At 41.2% G+C, this 25,825-nt stretch overlaps 1 protein-coding gene across 1 annotated transcript in view; it reads left to right on the forward strand.

Moving 5' to 3' along the window:
* Positions 1–25,825, forward strand: part of LOC147728762 (plasma kallikrein-like) — a 507,358-nt gene that overhangs the window by 129,002 nt on the left and 352,531 nt on the right. Inside the window, exon 5 of the mRNA XM_086962552.1 lies at positions 4,791–4,950. Within this exon, the coding sequence (XP_086818678.1) occupies positions 4,791–4,950 (160 nt within the window). The remainder of the gene's footprint in view (positions 1–4,790; positions 4,951–25,825) is intronic.

Genomic DNA, 25,825 nt, shown 5'->3' on the forward strand with positions numbered 1-25,825 from the left:
GCAAAGATGGCACGTGCTGCCGCATTCTGGACCCGCTGCAATCGCCTCATCACAGATTTATTTGATCCGAGAAGAAGCACATTGCAGTAGTCCAGGCGAGCCAGGATAGAGGCTTGAACAATCAACTGGCGTGTTTGTGCATCAAAAAGTCCCAAAATCGGTCTCAGGCCCCGGAGTATCCCAAAGCATTTCCCGGCCACTGTACCATAAGTTAGATACCATAAGTTAGAAACCTGATACCATAAGTTAGAAACCTATGCAAAAAGTGTTGCTTTTTTGGTATATTGTGCACTTGTTTTCTAAAGCAATACTCCATTGCAAAAAAAATAAAAAATGAATTTTTTTTGGCCATTTGCAACACCAATAACTCTAATTTTAAAAAATGCTAGACCGATTGCATTGCAAATGCTTGTTCTTTTCTACTTCCCATTTACTGTGAAGGAACTGATCTGTGTTCTAGAAAGAATCTTACGTTATTGGAGCGGGATAGCTATAAGCGCCTCTAGGCCAGAATTTCAGTGCATGGATGTTCCAATTGTGTGGTACCATTGAGTGTAACATCTGCTCGTTGAATTGTGCATTACGGTTGATGAAATGAACAATCTCATCCGAATACATATCTAAGCTCTGACCACCAACAAAATAGGGCCGAGTAGTACTGTTGTAGACTACAACCATGAAAGCGACAGTGATAAATGCCTCATAAATTTGACAGTGTAGGACCCTGGATGCATATTGGTATATCTTTCTTCCTGTTTGTTTCTCGTCTAATTTCTTTTCAAGAGTATAGTAAATTATGTCATGTAATGTTTTTCGTCTATAGATATCTTGTCCTAAATCACTTTGTTCTTAAACGCAATGTCTGTTAAATGAATGTAAAACATCCCATGTATTATGTATGTATATGCTTACAAGTGTCCTTCCGGAAAAAAAAATGAATTAAGAAAGAGGATTCTTTGCGCACTTACTAGAAAGCACTTGGATGAATTGATTGTGGCGTAATACAGTTAAGTGTACACTAATGAACAAATTATTAAGTAAAAACTTGATGAATCATGGATGCCTGAAGACACAATATTTCAGTTTCTTCAACAGTGAAAGAATTTGATTGATGGTCTTGGAAGTATCTCTTTATGACAATATTTGCACTGATCTCAGCCTCCAAAGTCCTCAACTGGATCACTCTACTTTACGATACACAATGAAACAAATGGGAGCATTAGCAAAAAGTAGTGCATGGATAGAAGAAATAGATATAAGAATGGCAGAATGCCCATGTGCCTTTGCGCGCTTTATAAATATTGGTCATTCATTCATTCATTCATTCATTCATTCATTCATTCATTCATTCATTCATTCATTCATTCATTCATTCAGAGCCATCAGGAAAATTTAAGTGGTTGGAGAGGGAATTTTGAGAGGTGGATGTAAGAGAGGAGGACCACCAAGAGCAGGTAAGAATCTGATGGAGAGGGGCAGGGGATAAGTAGATGCTAAAGGGGTAGTGAGAAAGTTAGAGGCTGGGGAGAGAGGAGAGGTGACGTGTACAGCAGGGAGGTGAAAGGTGTATGTAACGGGGGCAACATCAATGAGAAAGATAAAAGACCAGGGAAAGATGAGGTGTAGTGAAGAGAATTGGAGGGTAATGTGGATATATGAGAAGCAGAATCAGTGAGACAATATACGAGACTGGGGATGTGGAAATGAAAAGGTGGATGTAAAGGGGCAGACCAGCAAACAAAAGCTAGGAGACTGGAGGTAGAGATGAGAGGTGAAGAGCTGTACCTGGATGGGAAATTTAGATGTAAGAGAGGCAGAATCAGCAGGATAACTTAAGCAGAGGGACTAAGAGAGAGTGTTGACAGGTGGCTACAGGAGGGCAGGATCAGTGAGAAAGATATGATGGAGGGGAAGATATGAGGTGAAGCATAGGGCATGGAGGAAAGATGGATATACTTGGGACATAACCCGAAACAGAACGGAGGAAGAAAGTAGAGAACCATGGATGTAAGAGGGCCATTGTCTGCAAGATAAGGTTAGAGCCTGGGGAGAGATAAGACAATGAGTAGAGCATGGTGGGAGAGATTAGTGTAATAGGGGCAGATTTAGTGTGAAAAGATAAGAGGTTTTAGGATAATAAAAATAAAGAGGTGGACGTAAATGGGGTAGAACCAGTGACAACGTTAAGAGGCTGGAAGAAGATGAAAGGTAAAGATAATACATGGATATCTGGCATGGATATAAGAGGAAGAAACAGCAAGGGACCATAAGCATGGTTTGGAGACAGAACGTGGTGAGATGTGGATGAACAAGGGTGGAACAAGCAAAAGATGATAATATGTTGGTGGAGAGAGGGAGAGAGGTGGGGTGAGGTGGATCTTAGATGGGCAGACACAGTAGTAGAAAGGTAGAGTCTTGAGGAAGGATGAAGAGTAAATTGGGGAGGTAGAGGTTGATGCAAGAGGGGCAGAATCAGCAAAGGAAGGTAATAGGACAGAGGGAAGGAGGAATTGATGAGACACGATGAAAAGTAAGGGGAGAAGGAAAAGGAATAGGTGGATTTAGAAGGTAAGATTCTTGGGGGGAAATGAGAGGTGAACAGAAGACAATGCAGGGGTGAAGAGGAGATAAGAGGAGCTGAACCAGCAAGATTACATAATAGGCTGGGTGCAGGATGAGGTGAAAAGTATCAGTATGAGGGAGAGAAGTGGATATCAGTGGGTAGAATCAGCAAACAAAGTAAGAGGCTGGAGAAGTGGTAACAATTTATTTGAATAATTGTGTGCTGACAATTCTGCTGTCCCTTCTGCTGAAGTTTTAAATTCCCGATCTCTTTATTTTCTGTGTAAAAAATTTGAAAACATTGTCTTCGTTTCTACATGCATGTGTCATCCTTCACAAAAGGTTGTGATTTTGAACCATCTTTTATGTGTCTGCGGAATTTCAACCTGCTCCCTGTGGACCATGTTACTCCTTTCTATTCAATGTCACTCCCAGAGGGACTCTTTCCTACCCATGACCTGGCCAGAGATCTAGAGATCATAGCTCCTGTCCTGACCTCACTTTGCAATGTCTTGCTTGCATTGTCACTGGTTCCTAGCAATGTAAGAACAAAAACATGGTTGTTCCTCTGTTCAAAAAACTTCAGCAGGCTTAAAACTTCTCAGCATCTTATGACATCTCTGCTGCATTTTTCCTTTGAAAATCCCATAATATGTTTAAGTAATAGGAAAAAGGCAGAAGTATATTGTGAGGCCAAAGGATTTGCTGTAGTATGCCCTGACAGTAGTGAGAAGCTTCACGGTATAGACTGTTGACATAGTTGAGCTCTAAAGTGAAGTTTATGGGGAAACCTACAAAGGGGGATCTTTAATGTAGGCATTACAAGATTAGAAGGTACATGTGGCATCTTAATTTGTTTGCGTTAAAGAAGTGAGAGTCCATAACCAGTCCGAGATTTCTTACTTTTTTGTGTATTTCAACTAGTGTAGTTCGAGTTCAAATAGTGATGTGTCTTCAACCTTTAGATTGATTTACCTGTCACCAGGGTCATTGAAGCAGATAAGCAAAGATGAGAATATGAGGTCAGGGAAATGACTTAGATCCATGTTGAAGAGGAGGGGAATGACACCAGAGCCATAGGATGCATGGAGGGGCAGTATAGAGTAATGATGTTAACAACATTGTTGTAAGTGATATGACGAATCTGTCAAAGAAGAAGGTAAGCTCTTGTGAAACAGAGCCATGTATTCCTATGTTCTCAAGTCTCTTAAGCAAAGGAGGTTATTGGACAGTATCAAAAACAGAGGAGATGCATAGTTTTATGCTGTCACACATGGCAATCAAATTGGCTTTTGTGCTGAGACCAAGACAGGAGGTATTTTGGTAGCAAAAACCATCTAAATACTTTAATAGGTGGTTGAAAGTCGAATTTTCCATGAATTCTCCTCCTAAGATTCGGCCACTGCAAAGTCAATTATAATCGTATAATTCAGGTAGGCTGCTGCATTGCATTTTTTTTAACAATAAGATTGATGCCGAATGACTGGAGTTTGTCCAGGAATCGTTGTGGCATGAAGGCGTGCTTGACAAAAGCTGTGCCTGGGATAATTTATGAGCATTTAAGGAAGGTATCCTTGGGTTTTTATGTCATATATGAGTCTCCAGGTGAACTTGCTATGCCACAAACCTTCGATGAGATCAATGAAATGAGGCTGGATCTATAAATCTTTTGGGCGCGTTCCGTGTCATGTTAATTTCACCTTTCTTTGTATTTTAAGATGAAGTGGTCTGCCAGTGAGCCAATTTACTCTGGGGGTCCAGAGTATGGCAATTATCTAAGTGAAAAATATAGTTTCAGTGGTGTAGCAACTGGTACAAGTGGCAATTTTGGTTTGTGACTAGTCGCAGGAAGCAATGGCTTTGGAGACTCTATTGCTGACGGTATTACTGGAATTCATCCTATTCATGTGCTCTTGTTTCTGTTCTTAATACATATTAAGATGCTTATCTGCTACGAATAAATCAGTCTTTCAGTCATTCTCACCCATCATCTGTATATCTTCCATCTCAGCAGATCAGCATTGTTTTCCTATGTACAGTATGTAAGTTTGTCTAATCTATAAGCAAACTTCTAAAAACGGAATATTTATGTGGGAGTAACTGATCTTAAAGTATGTGTGAGTGTAAAAGATTATAATTAATGTATTAAACCAAATAATTAGAACAAATGACGACACAGTTAAGACTTTGAGTAAAGATGTGACTTTTCTGTGATGATTCCTCCCTAGATTGTACTTCTGAAGTATATATTGGGTTGGACTTGATTGGGGTCAACTATAACATTACTAAAGCCAAGAGTGTGGAGCAATGCCAACAACAATGCACCAATGATGCCCACTGCCAGTTTTTTACATATGTCACTGACAAGTTTCACAGTGAGTCGCTACGGTAGGTCTTGTCTTCAAATTGTATTCATAAAGAGCAAACAATAAATAAACAACTAATGAAAATGTCCCAAGACTTAGAACTGTTTAACAGACTAGCAGCCTGATTCATGTAGGTAAATTGCACTCGCATAGGGCCAGATTCTCAGAATCTGGCCCTTAGCGAGTGCGATTTTTGCATTTGGTATTCATGATACCAAATGCAAAAATCGCTATGTAAGAATTCGCATATTTGCGTGGAATGGCATTTAAGGAATCTCTAATAGAGATTCCTCAAATGCTATTCATGACACACAACAAAATTGCGATTTTGGACTTTTGGGGCCGCTATTTACCGACAGGTCAGACCTGTCGGTAAATAGCAAAAACTCAGAAAAATGCTTTTAAAAGCATCATTCAAAGTTGCATGTAGCACACACACATGTCCTTTGGACATGTGTGTGCGCAACACCTGTCCAAAAGTGCATTTTAGGGGTGCTACAGGGCGTCCTTTGGACACCCCTGGCACCCTTAAAATCGCTATCTCAGTTGCGAGTAGCAAATTGCTACTCGCAAATCCCCATTCATTCCAATGGGCCTCTTGGCCCATAGGAATGATTGGGGAGTATTTGCGAGTAGCAAATTGCTACTCGCAAATAAAGAACATGTAGGAATCGCTATTTAAGTAGCAATTCCTACATGAATGCCGTTTTGCGTGTCCTCAATAGCGATTCGCTATGATTCGCTATTAGGGACACGCAAAACGGCATGTACATGAATCAGGCTGTTAAAGACTAATCGTAACAGCTCATTGACTGATGTATATGTATGTATATGGAAAGAGGCTAGTAAAATAATTCGATTTTGGTAATTAGGACGTAATTTGAAATGCATAGTCACTTAGGCAGATAAATCATAACAGAGTTCCAAAGTCACAGCTTGTTTCGCACTATCAACCCAGGTATTGATATAAAAAGCACTTGCACCAGCAAACGATTCATTCATGATCTAAAAACATTTATGTCCAATGATGGAATTAGACCAACAGAAAATTTGCCAGCATGATACATTTTTCTCAGTACTAGATTTACAGGTTTTGATCGAAACATGGGCCGTTTTGATGGATGGGCACACCCGTAAACGTTTGCAATGGCTTTTCACACCCAATTTGCACGCTTCATATACAAAAAGGCAGATGAATAACATTCAAATGCCCATATGTCTTCTGTGGAGCAGGGCAAGACATTTGTACATCAGGAATTATATTTTTCAGGGGTAGAAGGTCATCTGTTTTATTTTCTAATTTATGTATTTTCTCCAAACTGAGGGTTGTCTGGATTGAGTAAAAGTAAATGAAGTGCAGCTTTAGAACTCGTGGAATTACAACTTGCGCTCGATTTACAAGTGTATTTCAGGTTTTTTTTAATTCTTCCAAAAGTCTGACATTTACTCAAATGATAGGAGGAAACATAAGCTGAGGGACTATCTCACGTGTAACAACGGGTTTGTAAATCAGCCCCAATTGTTCTTGTACCTAATACTGCGGGGTTTCCTCTGCAAGCATGCCATTGCGCAATTGAAAACATATGAACGTCTGGTCATAATCGTGTATAGATGCATAACATAAACTAACAGTGGTCTAATACTGCACGTGTAAATCATTTTCTGCTGAGGTTAGCAGGCATTTCAGGGAGGAAGGGCCTATAAAAGCTGGAAACAGCACAAGCACATGAGTTTGTGGATATTTACAACTTGGTTTGATTCCTTTCCACCATAGAAAAGCTGAAAATGTATTCCTACCAAAGGAACTTTTATTTGTTGGAATGGACAGGGGGTGCTTCACATTGGGCCCAAAGTACTTACATCAAGCTCATTCGTTCCAAGACTCTGACTGCTCTCTTCCATTGACGTACAAGTATTAGGGCCTGGCAATTAAATGTGTTCTTATCCATAGCCCTACCCCTATCATAAAAATTTAAACATTGGCACTACCAGGAAAGGATGGTACTTTTACATGAAGCAGGAAACAGATTGAGACGCTGTAACCATAGCATATATATTGAACATGCTGCCGCTAGATGCGTTGTGTTCTTTTATTCCAGTCTGGTAAAATACACGAGCCACAAAAGAGTTCATTTTCCATCCACGGTACTCTCTCTGTAACAGGTTTCTCCTGCTTGGAAAAGATATGCTGAACTACTCAATCTTTTCAGCCTCGTGTTAAGCATCCTTGGTAGAAAAAACAATGCATGCATTTCAAAACGAATTTTCTATGCAATACCTTGCACATGCTACATGAAAGAAGACCTCATTGGCTCCAAAAGACCTAGTTAACACAAAATATTTACAGACCACGGTAAGGTCTTAGAATTTGCTTTATCCTCTCCTCCTAAAGATGAGAAATGTTTCCAGGAACGCTGGCTACCCCTTCTGCCTTAAAATGTAGGGTAGGCAGTAAACTCTGCTCCACCAGCGGAGTTTAACCAATCCGTGCTCCATTTGGAACATGGAATTCAGCAAAAACTCTGCCTACCCTGCGTGTCGCACTTTAGCAGCGCCCACCACTAAAATACTATTCTGGTGGTGCTACAGATGTGTTGTCAAAGTGCAGGCGCAAGGGCCCAAGGGGGTGGAGAAGGATCAGGTGCAACTCATGTGCAGTCGCTTGCGGTGCATCCTCCTCTCCTGAAGATGGCAGCATAGCAGTGATGTGGCTGTTCTGGCTCTTTCAATTCCCACTGGTACACACACATGCATGTGCCCTGCTCTGCAGTTTGCACTGCTTCTTGCTTCACTGAGGTTGTTTGAGATCCACTTTGTCCGGGCTTGGTGTTTGACGAGATTGGAAAGGTGGGATTTTCACTCCAAAATCAGAATAATATTTCTAGAATCCCGCCACAGGTCGACTAGACCTTTTTACCTGTCATAGAATGTAGAAGGCAATCTATCTCAACATCATAACATTAGTTCAAACTATCCCCATTGTTTTCCCCAAAGAACCACTGACAAAAAGTCAAGTTTAAAGATTTATTATAAAGCCAAAAGCAGTTGTGTATATAAACACCTCAGTAAGAGATTCAGAAGATAAACAGGCACTAATACAAACATGATCCTACGGAAAAGTCGCAATCGACTAAGAAATAATACGAGTATCAACTCCAAGACCACCAGACTAGCAAGAATTGGTATTATCTGGGTTTTAGTAGGCATCGAAGAAAAGAAGAAATACATCCAGATTAAGCTGTCCCTACACTAGACTAAGTGACATCCCTTCTTAACAAAGTTCCCTCCTAACAAAGGTGTCAGCCGTGGTGACTTCCAAAGAAGCTCACTCACTTGTTTCGGACTTAGCCTAAGAACCCATCTCGCATAGAAAAACTCTCTGCCTACCCAGCATCTTTCTTCGCCCTCATGCGCATCTGCTCTGATCTCCTACCGGGGTGCTGTCCCTAATACAAACCCCACAATATGGACAACACGCCCTAAGGTACGCCCCTCTCAAAAGTATTAATTTTCAAAGTAACTCCATTACGACATCTTCATCCTTGTTCGTTGAAAAACGGCCTTGGGTCCCAGAGTCTTCTCCTCTTGAAGTTGCTTCCCTAAAATTCCGCAGCCACTCCTCCATGTCTGGGACTACCATCCTGACGCTCATACACAATGGGCCCTTCTCTACTATCTCTAGTTAACCTTGCCCCTGCAAAGGAACGCACATAAATCAATTCACAGTTCCATGCTACTTGCAATTAATTTTCTAAAGCAACCTTCTAGGAAAGGCATTTCCATGATTTAATGCGAAGTGAAACATTCTTAGTTTGGCCTACACAGTCCTTTTCTCCCCACCTGGGCCTCTGCACGTTTCAGGATATCACACTCTAACATTGGCAAACATTTTCGTTCATTAGGCCTACATCATTATAGCAAAACGAATACATTTTCTAACTGAACACTTCTATGTCGTTACATGAATACAATAATGAATTTCTAAACATGCATTTAAATACATCAATGCCTATTCGAGCATCCTTTAACTGAATTAGTATCTCCCTACGAACAACAATTCTAAGTTAACATGACATTAGTATTTTCAAAGCACTTTACGTTACAGCTATGTAAATTCCGACACATGGTTCATAGCTCTGTGTTCCATCTAAACATGATTATAATCCTCTATATATACGGGTGCTGATTACTAGTGAATATGATGCACCCCTACAATTTCTAACACAGTTTTGCGCTCTCTCAAGATTGTCTCGCATTGTTTGTGGGCCAACCCCGAATCACCGTACCTCACAGGCCTCAGACTCTGTCACAACTATTAACTAAAAAGTTGAACCAGTTACTTTCCAAAGTCTTTCCTCCAACCACCGTCAACCACCACTGCCGCCATGCTGGATCCTCCGCTGCTCCTCAGCCTGTAAGTTCTGCACTCGCGGGTCTTGGGCTCAAAAATTTCACGGACCTGATAATTCTGGCCTCGGTGCCTATTCTAATCATGCAGTCCCACTCAGCCACTATGGGCAATAGCTTGCTTAATCTCCACAACGGCCCCCACAACGCTAAGGATGCTTGGCCTCCACCTTGGGGGTGCGCAGGAGTGGACGCCTCACAGGTAAAGCCAGGATGGGTTCCACAGCGGTATTCGTACAAGCGCCTTGAGACCCTTGCGGGTGAGTAGTGCGCTATACAAGTATCAATTTATATTTCACACAGTAGGGGACCCCGATCCTTGGAGGACTTGATCATTGACCGCTAAGACGTCCTCATGGTCTGCCTGCAGGAGAAGATCAGGGACTTCATTATCTACCAATACTGTGGCACCTTCAAGGATGCCAAGAAGTTCGACTCCAGGTGGGAGTGTAGGAGAGTGGTTAGTGTGCGGCTGCAAAGAACTTTAGAATATAGGATTGTGCATTGACGACCAAAGCGATTTATTGAAAAGCAAACACAGCACGGCTGCAGAGTGGCGCCAAGCGCGTAAATGTCTCTCAGAGGTAACAGATAAAAGAGCGTGCAGTAGTGTTAATCTAATGCTTTCGGGCTTCAGGAGTCTGTTGTGGATGGACTCCAGTATTTGCTCCATTATCGAGGCGTGGCAGAGTTAAGGGAAAGGACCTTGTGTTGGAGATCAGAGGGATAGCGAAAAAGAGATTTTGCCAGAAGGAGGGGAACTTTTAAAAAGAAGAGATTTTGCCTGAGGGAGTCTTCAAACACTAGAATCCGACCCATAGAACTTAGTGAAGGCTGGTAAAGGGAAGTCACAGTTCAGTGAGGTGTCTTCTTGACGTTGAAACTATCTGAGACCGGTATCAGAGGGCTCATTGTTTTTACTACGTAGTGTGTGGAATGCTCAGGCACTGCCAAGATTGTTGTAAGAATACTGACTGCAGCTCACATCATCTGTGATATGGTATCCTACTCATATGACGGGAGCCACCTGCTTGTGGAACTCCATCAAATTTAGCAGATTTTTTCTTTAACTCCGTTAAATTCCGCAGAGGGAAACTCCGTGTGCTCCACTCAGGCCTATTTTAATGCAAGTTGAGTGAGTGCAGTATCCAGTCTATCCCCATCACCATAAATGCTGCCCTTGTGTGCCAAGGTCTTGACCTTAATGAACACATAAAAGGCAGGAGATAAAAGAAAACCAATCCGATAAAGTCTGCTTTCAATAAAACCTGCCAAAAATATATCTATTGCTGTACTTTTAGAGATGGACTAGGAGAGGTGGGGTGCAACACAGAGAGCAGTGTGAGGGAATATAAGGACAAAAGCAGCCCAGGAGGAAGAGAGCAAGTTAACACACCCACTCCCATGGAGTGCTCAAATAATGTAAAAGTAGATTCCTGATATGAGCAGTGAAAGGATACAAGTCATCAAATCAAAAGAATAGTAAAGAAGCAATACTCGCTGAGAGAGACAAAAACAAGAAAGTGAAGAAAAACCCATTTGATTAATATAATCTTCATATATTTTTCATTTTCAGTACTACCTTTTTTGGATTATGTATGCTCTTTTGCTCGGGTGTATACTAAACACAAATGCGTAATTATCAGTACCATTGAGGAATTTTATTCATTGCAGTGTGATAATTCAGCTTGTGCAAATATATTGTTTATTTTTAGCATGGATTGATATTTTGATTTACTAGTTATTAGTACTTAGCAATGAACAAGGTTTTATAAAATTTGATTTCTTTATTTTTCAGGGTTGTTTTTAAGCGGTAAACAATGTTTCGCAAAATATAAGTAGGTGAAAGATTACAATGGCTTTTTATTGTATGTTTGTTTTGAAAATGTTCAACAATGTTCAGACAGTGAATTAAAAAAATGGGTTGACTAAATATTACATAGAGAGAAACTTGGATCCAGGAACTCCAGGCAGAGGGTCATGCAGTAGCTGTAAACACCATACCTAGGTGAAAGCTTTTGAAAAAACAAATTAGGTCCTCCAAAAGGCTTACCTGCCTGCTTTAGGACAACATATTAGCTGAAGTTCAGAAATGCGAACATCAGCGTTCTTCTTATTGAACAATGTTGCTGTTGTACAGAAAAGGAATATGGGTATAGGCCATCTGTGACTCTTGAGTAAGCTCCTTTTTTGTGCTATGATCAGTTTAGTTAGCAGAGGGAAAAAGAGAAGCACTTTACCTCAGTTAATCGGGGTTGTCCAGGTGAAACTCTGGGGGGAAATTTAGGAATTACAGGGTGACTACTGCTTCTAATGTAATTTTATTTTTCTGAAGGGACCTTCTGGGCACATACTGTAATTCCCCTGTCCCTCTGGAATCACTCATAGCCCGTATGAGTAATTTGTGTGGTCAGGTAGACCCTGGGCCCAAATCGAAGGCACTCATATTGAGACTCACAGTGTGAATTACATCTAAAAAATGTATACAGTAATATACTTATGGAACCACAAGGTCTCACTTAGAAGGTACAATAACTTGTCTGCTGATTGATTATTTTCATGTATTCACCATTAGAAATTTGTACTTTAAAATGGCAGTTCTGGAATATGCTAATTTTGTGCTATATAGCTATCAGTTATGTTTGTCCTTTATAAGTATCATTACATACATCACTTTGTAGGACACATGCATTAAGGAATAGAAGGCTTTATTACTGAAAAGACATGCTCATAATTTTAATTCCTCCTTTTGGTCTTGTATGTAGGGAGTCATTATAATGTGTCATGTAAAACACAGTTTTTGCAATTGTTTTAAGTAGTGGCCAATAGTTCCTATGTTTGCCATTTCACCATACTTGCAGTTTGTGGGTAAAAGGTGTGAAACTCATGATTGACCCCAGAAATCTATACATTTACGAAAAGTAGATACATTCTACATTCAGCAAGGAGTTATTTGTGTAGCTTGATTCTCCAAAGACACTAATTATCAACAAAAAAAATGAAAACTTAAATGAAAGTAGGAAAAAACAGCAAATGGGAAATTTGTTTTCATCTGTCATTTTTACCCTTGTGATACTTAACAAAAGATAATAGCCAAAAGCCTTCAGTCACACTAAACTTGTGCAAAGAGGGTTGGGTGTGTGTGTCTGGGGAGTGTACTATGGTAAATCCAGTTTGGGGCATTCACTATACACATACTAAACCCAGAGACAGAAGTCTGGTAGAATAAAACAGGGTTCATTAGCAACTAGACAATGGATACACAAGATTCATCTTGTCATCCTGTTCTCTCCCTTTCGAATGTGCCCCAAACTGTAATATGGAAAATCAGCAGACTGGCAAAGAAGGCTTTAACAGTCAAGCAGGATTTAACACTGTAATGTCAAAGGAATGCTCACACCCCCCACCCTGCATATTCTAGGAGGTTCAAATGAGTCACCTATTGTTTACTCTTGGGTGGCATTGCATAGTTTTTTCAAATCTATTCAAGTGATAGTCTCTGACTTTGAGAAGCTTCAAAGAGAATGCAAATTATACTCCAGGAATTTCAGGCAAGTAAAAGGTTTCTAAGAATTATTTTTCCTTAAAAATGTATTTAAAAATCTGACTTCACCATTTAAATGGATTTGTAATAACTATAAAAAATAGTTGTTTAATTATTTTTCTAGTTAGTCCTGTTCCGTAGATACAGTGTTAAGATCTTTAACTTGTACTCTGGCTTTCTACAGAGGGCAGATATGCCTGCCACAGTGAAAAATTGCTTTTGAGAGCTAGTCACTGTAAGGGCATGTTAACATTGAATTTCTATGCGTCCTACCTTTAAACACCTTGTAGCATGCAACAAGGCAGTAGGGGGACATTAATATTTAAAAGAGACCTGTCAAAAGGGTTTATTTAGACACATTGAATTGCAGTGTTTAAACTGCCACAGTCAGGCTACAATGGTAAGCCTGAAGCCATGTTTAACCCCTTCCACGCTCATGACGAGCTGGGCTCGTCATGGCGTAGCCTCCTCGCACGCTGATGACGAGCCCAGCTCGTCATGTAAAGTGCGTTTTTAAAAATCTCAGCGTGCGAGCAGAATAACGCTAGCGCGCATGAGGTTAACAGTGTCGCAATAGGTGCTGCAGTCCATGAGTGACGTTTAGCTTACCTTGGTACATTTTTACAATATACTAGGGATTTATAGGGAAGTTAAATATACCAATTAGGACTATGTCAATTCAGCCATATTTAAAGGGGTGATACAGGCACTGTTCCTCTGTTTAGCAGGGTTAAAGCATACCGTGTTCTAACACCTGCAAAAATATGGGATGACATGCAGAAATGGCAGATTTCCTGCAGTGTTTATCAGTTGCCCAAAAATACATAATAGCCTATACAATCACTGTGTGGTAGCTTACAATTATTTTCTGCATCAATTTATGAGGTAACATATAATGAATGAAAATTAGCTATAAAGAAAAGCTATGCATTTTCGAATATTGCCCAAGAAACTGAGTTTAGGAATAGATGTTATTCGTAGCACTCTAAATTTGTAGTTATACTATGATTCAGATGGCATTTTGCAAAGTGTGTTCTTTTTGTACACTGGTTACAAATCAAGTTCAATAGAATATAACATATGCTCTGCTATTCTGTATTCCAACAACTATCTTGACCCTGACAATTCCCCACATGTGTTACTGTTGAGCCTGCTGTATGGGACGTGAAGGGCCCAAAAACACACGAGGACAATGTCCATTCTTTCTATTTGAATTTCATCGATTACTGAGAGGGCTATGGCTCTGGTATTTGGGTCTTCGCCAGGTGTTTTTGAAAAACAAGACACTCATGAAGGTCCAGGATGGTATGGCTAATATGGGTGCCACTATTTTTTCTTAACTAGACAACTTGCATAATATCACATTCACATTTATATGAGGGAAAGTTCTAGAATCTGCAGGGATGACCAAGAGTTTTACCACCCAGCATTTCCCCACATCTCCCAATAAAAATGTCAGCCTATATGTTTGGGTGGCCAACCGGCTGCATTCTGAATGGCCCCAAATGTGCCATGTAAACCTCAAGACTTTTCCTATATATTCTTTTATCATTCTGGTGACATGGTTAGCTGCAGTATTTGTACAAAGGGTCGGGTTGGCACCTATAGAACCCTCCCAACCTGACTTATTTCTGAAAACTAGACATCTGGACCAGTCCGGAGTTCCTAGGCTAAGCCACACCTGCAAGGTTGTCTCTACATTTTCTTACCCAGAATGACCAGCAATAATGATACCTTGCCAAGCAGTGCACATATTTGTCATATTTCTCAGAGATAAATTGCATAATCTACAAGGACAGCTAAAAGTCCTAGCACCAATCTTTTCAACGAGTCTCCTGATAAGAACGGTAACGGCTATCATGGGCAACAGAAAAGTCCCCAAAATGCAACATGTAAACAGCAAGACTTTTCGATTTTGTTTTTCAAGCTTTTGGTGATGTGGGTGGCTGCTGTATTTGAGCCCGGAGTCGGCCAGCACCATGCAATCCTACCAAACCCAGACATTTAAAAAAAAAACCTGGAGATCCAGATAGCTTATGGTGGTATGGCTTGCTTGGATACTACTTTTTCTTACTAAGAATGTCCTGCAAATGTCAAACTTTGCCTAAAATTGAAGATGTTTCTCATATTGCTGAGAGGAAATTTCTAAATATACATGGATTGATAAAATCACTGCTTTCCAACATGGCAACAGTTCCCTTTCTTAAAAAAATAACCAACTACCAGACAATTAATAGGCATGGCAGGGCTAACAGCAATCTTCAGAGAACCTTAGACCCCCTACCACTCAAAAGGAACAAAAGCCACCTGTGGATGGCCCTCTCGATTGTCGGCGATTGTAACTTGGTGGAATGTGTTCAGTAGGACCTGCTCTGCAGACACCTACTGTCACTTGATAGTAGTCATGCTGGCTCCTGTATCTCAAAGAGCCTCCACCCATTGACCATTAATGGTGACCCACTGCCTAAATACTTTGAAGTAGTTGCTGGCATTTGGGTTTCAGGCATCAACTATTTATCTTCCCAGGGAAACTCGGTCTCCTCTGTCTGTCTCCTAAAGCTAACTGGAACCACCTCCTCCAAGAGCTCTGCACTTGCCAACCCAGGTGTCTGCTCACCAGTGGTTGGGCTGGGCCCTCTTGGGACATTTGGAGTTGCCCTTGGAGTTCCCACATTTGTAGCACTCAGTACATTGGGGTACACACCTTCTTGTCTTGTGATCATTGAACCCTTTTTCCTAGAATCAGACTGGGACTGGCTACCACTGTTCCCATGGGAATTATTCTGTGGGGCTTTTGAGAACTCCTTACTTTTAAGTTATTCTCCCTCTCTATCTGCTGTTGGGAACCCTAATCACCTTTGGGAGAGTCCCTCCAGATACCTTTTTGGACACTCTGGTGCTAGTGTCAGGATTCCTGACACAGCTCACCTCTCTTGACTATCACAATATACCAGCATGACTCCTAACATTCCTGCCAACACTTATGAATGAACAAACATATTGCACCCTGACTTTTGACCATATTACATGCTGTTGGTAATAGATAGCTGCAGCTGGTGGTTTCCCAGTTTGTTTGAAAAGGCTTAATAGCTCTTACAAATGTTTTAACATGCATATGCAAGGTCCGGTTTCAGGTGCCATGGAAATATCCAGTAAATCCAGCAGAGCAAGCATCAAGCAACTGGCATAGATGACCTCAAAGCGAACCTTCCACAAGATAGCCCTTGTCAAATGAATCCCCTGCACTTTTTCCCTGCTATAAGCAATTATAATGCTACCTTTGTGAACATTCTACAACACCTCCTAGAAGACAGCCTCATCAAATTAATCCTCTGCACCTGTTCTTTTCTATAAGTAATTAGAACGCAACATTTGTTAACATTCTAAAACACATTGCAGAAGACGGCCTCATCAAATGAACCATCTGCACCTGTTCCTTGCTTTAAGAAATTAGAACGCAACCATTGTGAACATTCTAAAGCACCTTCTAGAAAGCAGCCTCGTCAAGTTCATTATCAGCACCGCTTCCTTGTTGCAAACAATTAGAATATGACCTTTATGAAAATTCTAAAGCAGTATTGTTTAAAGACTGCCCACACTCCGCCCCTTCACTTAGCCTTTTCCCATGCCACTTACCTGTTTCCCAGCTTCCAGGACTCTTTCTTGCCAGCTTCCTTGTTCCTTCCACTTCGACCTCACTGCAAAGGACGTCCCGCATCAGTCTTGCACCTGTATGGAAAAACAAGAAGAAAAAAAGGGATGCATTAACAAATTTGATTTCACTATACGCTATAACTCAGTCGCAACATCGGGATTGCAGACAAGGTAATCAGCTTTTTTTTCAACTTGTACATTCAGTTGGCAGGGCTCTGCCAGAAAGGACTTGCGTGAAGCTAACCCCATTGACATTATTGTGTGGGTTTGATGCTGAAATCATACTTACTACAGTTTTGAAACTTTGATGAAGGAACTTCTATGGACTGTCTAAAAACAAATGACAACAAAAGTAAAGGTTGGTTGATATATAAACATCTTGTGTGAGGTGATAACGTAAAAGATGTAGCTAATAAAAGACTAAAGCTTTATTATTTGTTTGTTTATAAATAACATATCTGCTGGTACCATTCATCAGGCTGAGTTGAATGCCTGCTGCAGTGTTGCGGTTGAGTAGAGGAGCCACATTTTATTTTGTACTCCACACACTCTCTCCATCACAACCACCTTCCCCCTGGGGTTTGCCACTGGAGCAGTGTCTCCTTCTGTAAACCGAGGGCAAGTCTCAAGAGGATTCGGGATCTAGCATCACCGGCCCATTGGAATCACCTGGGATCCATGTAGGTGGCTTATGAGAGAAAGCTAAGCCACAACACTTAACTTTCCTTTTGGGCAGTTCCATGACCAATCAAAATCAAACATTCACAGACAATCTAGCATGTGTCTTATCAGGGGACCTCAAAGAAGCTAACACTCTGCCTAAGTTGATGCAGCAGTTGCAACTAGATCTGAATAGGTTAAAAGCAAAAAACGCAACACTAAGGTAAGAGTTGCAACAAGAGAGTACACATTTTAAGCAATGGAAGAATACTAAACCTAAGGATAGTCGACCAGTCTTGGCCCAGCCTGTGTTTGGGGAATCATTTCATAGGGGGTCATTTACAACTACTGACCAGAGTCTGTATATATCTGTCTCTCCACCCATTTCTAAAACCCTTAACAGCTCCTGAATACTTTCATGGTGACAGTACTAAAGGTGATAGCCTTTATAAGTCAATGCCAATTACATTTCTTATGTAAACCTCAGATGTTCCCCAATGATGCTGCTAAAGTAGCATTTGCAATCTCTTACTTGGGGGTGTACCCGCTAACTTCAATAGAAACAAGCGATCTGCTTTTGTACAACTATTCTGCTTTTAAGTCTGTTATGATTAAGTTATTTGCAAAACATGTTTTTATCCAAGCAAGGCTCTAAGATTCTACTGACCTATATCACTACTTTCAATTGACTGGTTTTGGATATGCACTGGCCGGAAGAGAAAAGAACATCCTTATTTATCGAGGGTTAAGGGATGACCTTAAAGATTCCTTCTAGAATATTTTTGATCTGTCGGAAGATTGTGCAGAATGTATTGATCTTGTGGTTAAGTTAGATGATTGATTGGGCGAGCGAAAGGGTGACCAATCTCCCAGTGACTCCAGAGAAATTGTTCTGAAAACTGAGAAGAAGGACTCAGACAATAACACTCTTGACACTGAACCTATACAGATTGGAGGTAGAAAGGGTCCACTAACTAATGAGGAAAAGGAACTTTGCCGCAAATTAAACCTATGTCTTTATTGTGGAAAAGCTGGTCATTTCGCTAGGGGATGTCCTGCAAAATCAAAAAAGAATTTGGCTGTGGCTAGTGTAGAAGTTGATCAAGAACAGGGAAAACTAAGGCTCTCGACCAGAAGGGAGATCATCTCATCGAGAGAAGCCGTACTGATCTCACAAAATCTGACCAATGTAGGAACATGAATCCCACGGCATATGACTATCCAAGTCACAGTAATTTTATCCCCACAGCGGAGGCACATAAAATCCATGCTTATTGACATAGGGGTCACAAGTAATTTCTTTGATTTGACCCTAGCTGCCAAACTTTGACTCACAAAAGTTCCCAAAAAAAACCTGAACCTGTGCAAGCAGTAGGCCATTCAGAGTTGTCTAATTTGCTTTCAGACAGAGGCTCTAACCGTAGTGTGCGATAATTGGCATACTGAATGTCTTTTCCTTGATCTCATAGACACTCACACCTTTGAGGTAATTTTGAGAGTACCTTGGCTAGAACAATATAATTCAAAAATCTATTGGGTACACTGCACTGTAACCTTGGACTCACCCTTCTGTACTGCTACCTGCTACCAAGAGTCTCTGAAGGTGGTAAAACCTCTGCTTTGCATTGTCGTCCAAGGAACAGAAAATCTTAAACTACCAGAAGAATACCAGGACTTTCAAGATGTTTTGGACCCTGTGAAAGCCACCCAACTGCCCCAACACAGAGCCTTTGATTGCCGCATAGATCTCCTACTGGGAGCAATGCCGCCTTCAGTAGAGTCTATGCATTAACAGAAACTGAAACCCACTTAAGTAGGCCTGTAACCTACGCAAAAATCTGGATGAATTACTAGAGATAGATTTTATATGCGACTCCATGGCTCCAGTGTTTTCCCCATTCTTATTTGTACACAAGAAGAATGGGGAGTGTAGGGCTTGTGTGGATTTCAGGGCATTCAATAAGATGACTATTAAGAACCCCTCTCCTTTCCAGTTGCTACTTGATCAGGTCAGAAATTCAACCATTTACACAAAACTAGATTTACAGGGCACTTACCACCTAATCCGTGTGCAAAAAAGTGATGAATGGAAAAGTTCCTTTAGGACTAAGTTCGGGTTGTTTGAGTATACTGTTATGCCCTTGAGGCTATGTAATGCTCTGGCAGCATTTCAATATTTCATTAACGAGGTCTTGAGTGAGTTTTTGGATGTTTGTGCAATTGTCTACATAGACGACATTCTGATTTACTCAAACTCAGAACAAGAACATGTACACACCATCTCGCAATGCCTTAGGGTAAAACGCTCTCTTTGCTAAACTTACTAGACACATTTTCCTTCCATATACAGTCAGTAGAGTTTCTGGGGTATCACTTATTACCAATTGAGCAACTCCAAAAAGCGCTAAGGAAAATCAGCAGGTACTTTGGTTTGCCACTTTCTATCGTCGTTTCATCCCTCACTTTTCAGAGATAGGGTCGCACATAACACAGCTGCTAAAAAAGGGGCAATCATTCACGTGGTTTCCAGAAGCCAATCAGGCGTTGCAAGTGTTAAAAACTAAATTCACCACTACACCCATCCTTCAGCATCCAAATCCAGCCCAGACCTATAACGTGAAGCAGATGCTTTGCAGGTAGGAGGAACATTATCTCAAAAGAACCCAAGAACTTGGCTGATGCATCCTACAGCCTTTTATTTTTAAAAAATCTACCAGCGGTGCAAAACTATACAGTGGCAGAAAGAGAACTTCTGGCAATCAAACTAGTGTTTACTGAATGGAGACATTACAAAAGGGGGCTAAACATATAATCACAATATTCTCAGATCATAACATTTTTTAATTCTTGAGCTGCAAAGAGCGCTCACTGCCACTGTAAAATGTGATGGCTGCAGTTCTAGTGGGTTCAATTTCATCATCTCCTATCACCCAAGGGCCAATCAGTTGCAGTATGATAATCTTTCAAGACTGGAATAGGGTATGATCACTCTTCCTATTCCACATTAGACTCCCTACTGACAAAAATCCAGTGAGTAGAAATTGAGATATGAATGTTTAAAGAACAAACTGTAAAATAGCACTTAGAAGCAAGGAGCCATAGCTTGCGACATCTGGTTGCACTGTCGAAAGGTCAGGCCGACTGAGATGGAGCGCAGACCGGATGCAGGGACACAGTGAGGTTCTTTGAACAAAAGTAGCTTCAACCAGGGTGTGTCAATGTCGAAGATGTGGTGTCCAACTGAAACGATGTGTCAATGTTAATCTATGCAGTGGGGGCAATGGGCTGTTCCTGATCAGCGCAACAGCGGCAATGCGTTGGCTCCGATGAGTGAAGCAATGCAATGTAGACATTCAGCACAGTTGTCGAGGATTCCGTTGATGTAGTTGCGGAGACCTTGTGTACTAGTGGTTTTGAAGGTAATGCATCAGGGCTGATCCACACAGTGAAGGTGATGCACCAGTTCAAGTTCTGTAACTGGAGTGATGCACCATTTCCAATCCCCTCAATGGCGCTGATGCACCGGTTCGACAGATGATGCGTGGCTTCAGTTGAAGCAAGCACCTTAGGCATCACTTCCAAGGGTCCAGGACTGGGGTGGCACCACTTCACAGGGCACACTCACAGATGCAAAAACAGGTAAAGTAGAAGTATTTTATGTCCCTGAGACTTCCTATAAGGAGGCAAGCAAGCTAGCCCGGTGAGTCACTCTGGGTTCAGGTGATGCAGGTTTAGTCCTTCTCACCCAGGTAGGGGAATAGCAGGTAGCAGGTCAGTACAGGAAGGCAAATGTACAGCAAAGCAGCAGTCCAGCAGAGAGGCAGCCCTTCAGAAGCACTGCTGTCAATCTTTATGGCAGACTGTTCACAGGATCATAAGTGTACTGAACTGGTGGAGCCTGAGATCCAGTTCTTGTATCCAGTGTTGCGTTTGAAGCCTTTCTTTAAGACTTTAAAGAAAAGCCTTTGAAGTGCACAGAGACCTAGGTCCTCCCTTCTTGCCCTGGCTCCAGACTCACTACAATGGAGTATACAGCCCTTTGGGTGAGGCAGGACACAGCCTATTCAAGTGAAAGTGAGGCTGGGTCCATCTTCTCCCTTCCATCCTGCCAAAATGTCCCATTAGGTCACAGCTACGCTTCCATTGTGTGTGGCTGTCTAGGGAGAATACACAAGGCCCAGATGTCACCCTCCCCAGGCGTGTATCAGAGACAGGCAGCAGGCAGCATATAGCTAAAGTAAGAAAATACCAACTTTATAAAAGTGGCATTTTCAGAATGTTAATTTAAAATTTGATTTCTGCAGCATAAGTTTGTTTTTTTAAATTGTGTTTCCAGGGACACCAACATCAGAATGTCTACCTTTCCACAATTGAGGATTACACGTATCAAATGTAATAAGGTAATCCTAGTGTTATCCTATGGAGACATAGGCCTTGCAGTAGTGTAAAAACAAAGTTGAAAGATTTTCACTACCAGAAAATGTAAACCTTAAAGGTTCATGCACAACTTTTTAATACGTTATTCCCTGCCCTTTGAGTTGCTCAAGGCCCACCTTAGGGGTGACCTATATATATAAAATGGGAAGGTTTAGACCTGGCTAGAGGTTTATCTTGCCAGGTTGAAATGGCACTGTAAACTGAACACACAGGCTCTGCAATGGCAGGCCTGACCCATGGTTACATGCCTACTTAAGTGGGTGGTACAATGAGTGCTGCAGTCCTACTAGTAGAATTTAATTTACAGGCCCTGGGCACATGTAGTTACTTTGGATCTAAACGTAAGGTGCCTTTCTGATTATCCTCTCATATATTTAGAGGTCAGCAAGATAGATCTATTTGGAGTAAGCAAAATATGCTTCAATCACCTTACTGGTTTCTTAGAGCCACGTATAGTTAATGATAAATCCAGTTGGAACCATGGAGTGGATGGCAGCTGTCTTCGAGCAGCTAGGACTTAAGAGAGACCAGCTGGTCTGAGGCACCACTTATCCCATTATTACATTTTTTTAACATTGACTGTGAAATGTAATGTTAAATCTGGCATCTTTGAATTAAGGACAGTCTCAAAGGAAGTTGAGAACTACTATTAGTAATCAATGTCTTAGAGAAACTTTACTACAGGGAATAACTTCACAACACATCCTATAATGTTATTTACCTACTGAGCAGCATGGCCACACCCACTGGAAGAATGTTGATCCCTGCCTCCAGAATATTACACATTGCAATATTCTTGAGAGGTACAAGCTTTTGAACCAACTGAAACCTTTAAAAATGTCTCCACATTTTTAAACATCTACAAATTTACATAGATTTCACACAGTCTTTTGTAAATGTTATCCTTGTTTCCTAATGACTGAGGTCAACGCTTAATATGAACTGATCGCATATGATGGAAATTGGGGTTCTGGTTGGCAGAGGTATGCACCCTGTCTGAGCAGGAACCACAATCCTAGTCATGCTAAATCAGATACATGCCATAAATTAACCTGTGCTCACCATCTGGTAGCTTGTCATAGAGCAGGCAGGCTTAACTTAAGAGGCAATGTGTCGAGTAATTGTGCAACACTTTGAACAGTGCCACAGTGAAAACACCACAACAAGATTCCACACCAATTTTGCAAAATATATTAGGATTTTAAAAATAAAACAAGACCAAAACAATAAAAATCCAATAAATAGAAGTGGAGATATTCATTTTTACAGATTAAATGTAAAGATAGCGCTTAGAAGCAATACGTGCCTATGGGAGTTTACTGTTCACACTGGAACAATACAAAGTCAGGAGTTAAGGCCGACTGCAATGCAGCATGGGCCAGATATAGGAGCCACACAAAGCATGCTGCACAAAGTCTCTACAGGGCAATGCTCGGAGTTGTGCACAGGGCGCCAGAATCTGAGTTGAGCTTATTGACAAAACTTGAAGGCTCTGTTCTTCTCTCATAGATAACTAACCTTACATTTTGAAATTACACCATGAGAGTTGTTCATCAGAGCTGAACTCAGAGCTGTGCTAAAAGGGGAGACCTGGCTGTAAACAGAGGTTTTTCTTATTTCAAATGGGTATAAGTGTGGAAGGGTTGAGATTTTGATCAATACCTTATCACTATCGATCTAAAACCCCGGTCTGGCCGACTGAATCTTTATTGCCTGTCATTGAGGAAAGAAAGTGCATCTCTTACCAAGTTAGTTCCCCCAGTAAAGGACTCTGCTTCAAAGGATCACAAACAACTTCTAGCTTTCAAAGATTTATTATAAGTTGCAAGTACAAGCATCTCAAGATGAGATTCACCAGATACACGGGCCCAACTACGTACACGTGTTCTCTGAAAGCCCTCAGACGAACAACGGAAACTATCAATACCAGTTCTAAAAACAATAGTGCCGTTAGCATAGACACATATTGAAATCTATCACTCATTTACAGGCGGAAGGAAAATACAGGTTAGGCTTTCCCTACCCTGCTCTAGATGGTATCCCTACTTAACCAGGTCTCAATCTATCAAAGGTGTCAGCAGTGAATGACTCCCAAGGGAAGCCACTCACTCTCGAACTCTTGGTGAAAACCTATAGTTCTCCAATCATGGCCCCTCTCTGCCTACCCATCCGCTCTCTAAAGGATCCTCAGGCGTCTGCTCTAACTCCCCCCAGGGGTGCTGTCCCTAATACAAAAATACAACAACATTTAGGACGCCCCTCGTGAGACGCCCCTCACGTGGTGTAGCTTCTGGCTGTTTCCATGATGAGGCCTTGTGGTTAGAGTCGACCTTGCTTCTCAGACTCGTCTCCGGCCCGCTGATACCCCTTAAACATTCCGGAACCCTCCTCCATGTCTGGTCCATTTCTTGAACAAGCTTCTATTCATTATATTAATAATTGAATACCCCCTTTTCTCTTCCAGACAGACATCTGCAGCCTAATCCCAATTCTCATGGTTTTCCAACCGCATTGCAACATTCTTCGACCCAGACTAATACGTATAAATCAACATTTAAAGCTTTCCAGCTCTACTATATTTTATAGCATTCAACTTCTTCTTTAATTATTAGCATGTTAGTACTCATATTCTACTGATTTCGGTAAACACATCTATAAATCAAAAAGCCTACTCATTAATACTAAACATTAGTGCAATCCATATTGTGAATTTTAATCACCTTCCCCCTCCCGTCTTGCTCTGGCCCTGAGGCCTACCACATTTCAACTTTCCATATGCCATCTTACATTTTAGCAGCTACACAACATGGATTCAGGAATTATCATGCTTAATAAAATCGTATTACTTCACACATTTCTGTATTAGTTCCACTTCTATTTAAACTTCTATATTAACTACACATTTCAGAATATAACTATGGATACTATCAGCACTCATGGCATTTCTCTTCATGATTTGTGCTTACTACGTGTAAGTGTGATGTATTTCTACATTTTGGTCAGTTTGCGCTCTCTCAGTTCCCCCCTTTGATGACCTCTCGGGGTCATCATTAATATTCAAACTGCAGTGATTGCTAGCATAACTCGTTTCTGGGTTTCCAAAGCCCTCAGACTCCGGTACTGACTATCTTGTATGGCAGCCAATCTCTGCAGCTGCTTTCTCTGAGCCCTCTCTGACCTTCTTGATCTGTACCATTTGAATACCCTCACCAATCCCCACAACACGATCCCACAGATCAATATTATGATGATAGGTTTTAGTATTTTCCACACAAAACTTTTGCCTAAGGTGGTGAGCCAACCTCCAGCGTCACTTATCCCTTGGCCCACCTTTTCCCAGACATTTTCTCTGCTCAGGTCTTCGATCTCCTTGTGAATATCAGTTATGTTCCTAATAACCTTTTCAAGGGGCTTCGAATTGTCTGGAATGTAAGTACAACATTCTTGGACCTTCAAAGCCTTACAGACTCCGCCCTCTTTTGCTAATAGGACATCTAAGGCAAGACGGTTCTGAAGAACCATAGCCCTTATCGATTGCATCTCTCCTTCTACCAGCATTAAGGACTGAGCAGTACTGGCAGACAACCTGTCTACGACTGTTGCTAGTCGTCTAATTTTAACATCATTAAGAATTAATCCTAGAAAAGGGAACACAGCTCCAAAGACATCCCCAACCATTTCTACACCTCCTACATCTCTCCTTCCCCTCGATGATGTCTTGCCCTCGATGATCTCTAAGTCTTGGGCATGGTATATTTTAGGGAAGATAATTGCCAAGTAACATGAGCCATACCAATTATCAGGTAGCTTCACGTAAGCATTTCTTCCACATACGAAATATACATTTGGAATCACTTGCATTCCCTTCAGGAAGTCCTTGGCGTAGTACTCTAAATTGAAAGCATGTTCACAGCTAACTTCTCCCACATATACATTTTCATAATACGTTTTGGCTCTATGAAGACATAACTTTCCTCTCTGCGTTCTATCTAAAGCTATTGGACCACTACTACCCTTTCTTTTGTGTACCTTTTCTTCATCGGTCCAATCTGTTTTCCCTTGTCCTGATTTTTTCAAAATCTTTTGTCTCCTATTCCGATCATCCACCTGCCCTATGAACTTTTTCTCGACCTCTGACACCTTACATGTCAGGTTATTTCTGCGGGCATGTGAAGTGTCTAATGTAATCCAAGGA

The sequence above is a fragment of the Lissotriton vulgaris genome, chromosome 3_1, assembly GCF_964263255.1.
Source record: "Lissotriton vulgaris chromosome 3_1, aLisVul1.2, whole genome shotgun sequence".
In the NCBI taxonomy this organism is placed as follows: Eukaryota; Metazoa; Chordata; class Amphibia; order Caudata; family Salamandridae; genus Lissotriton; species Lissotriton vulgaris.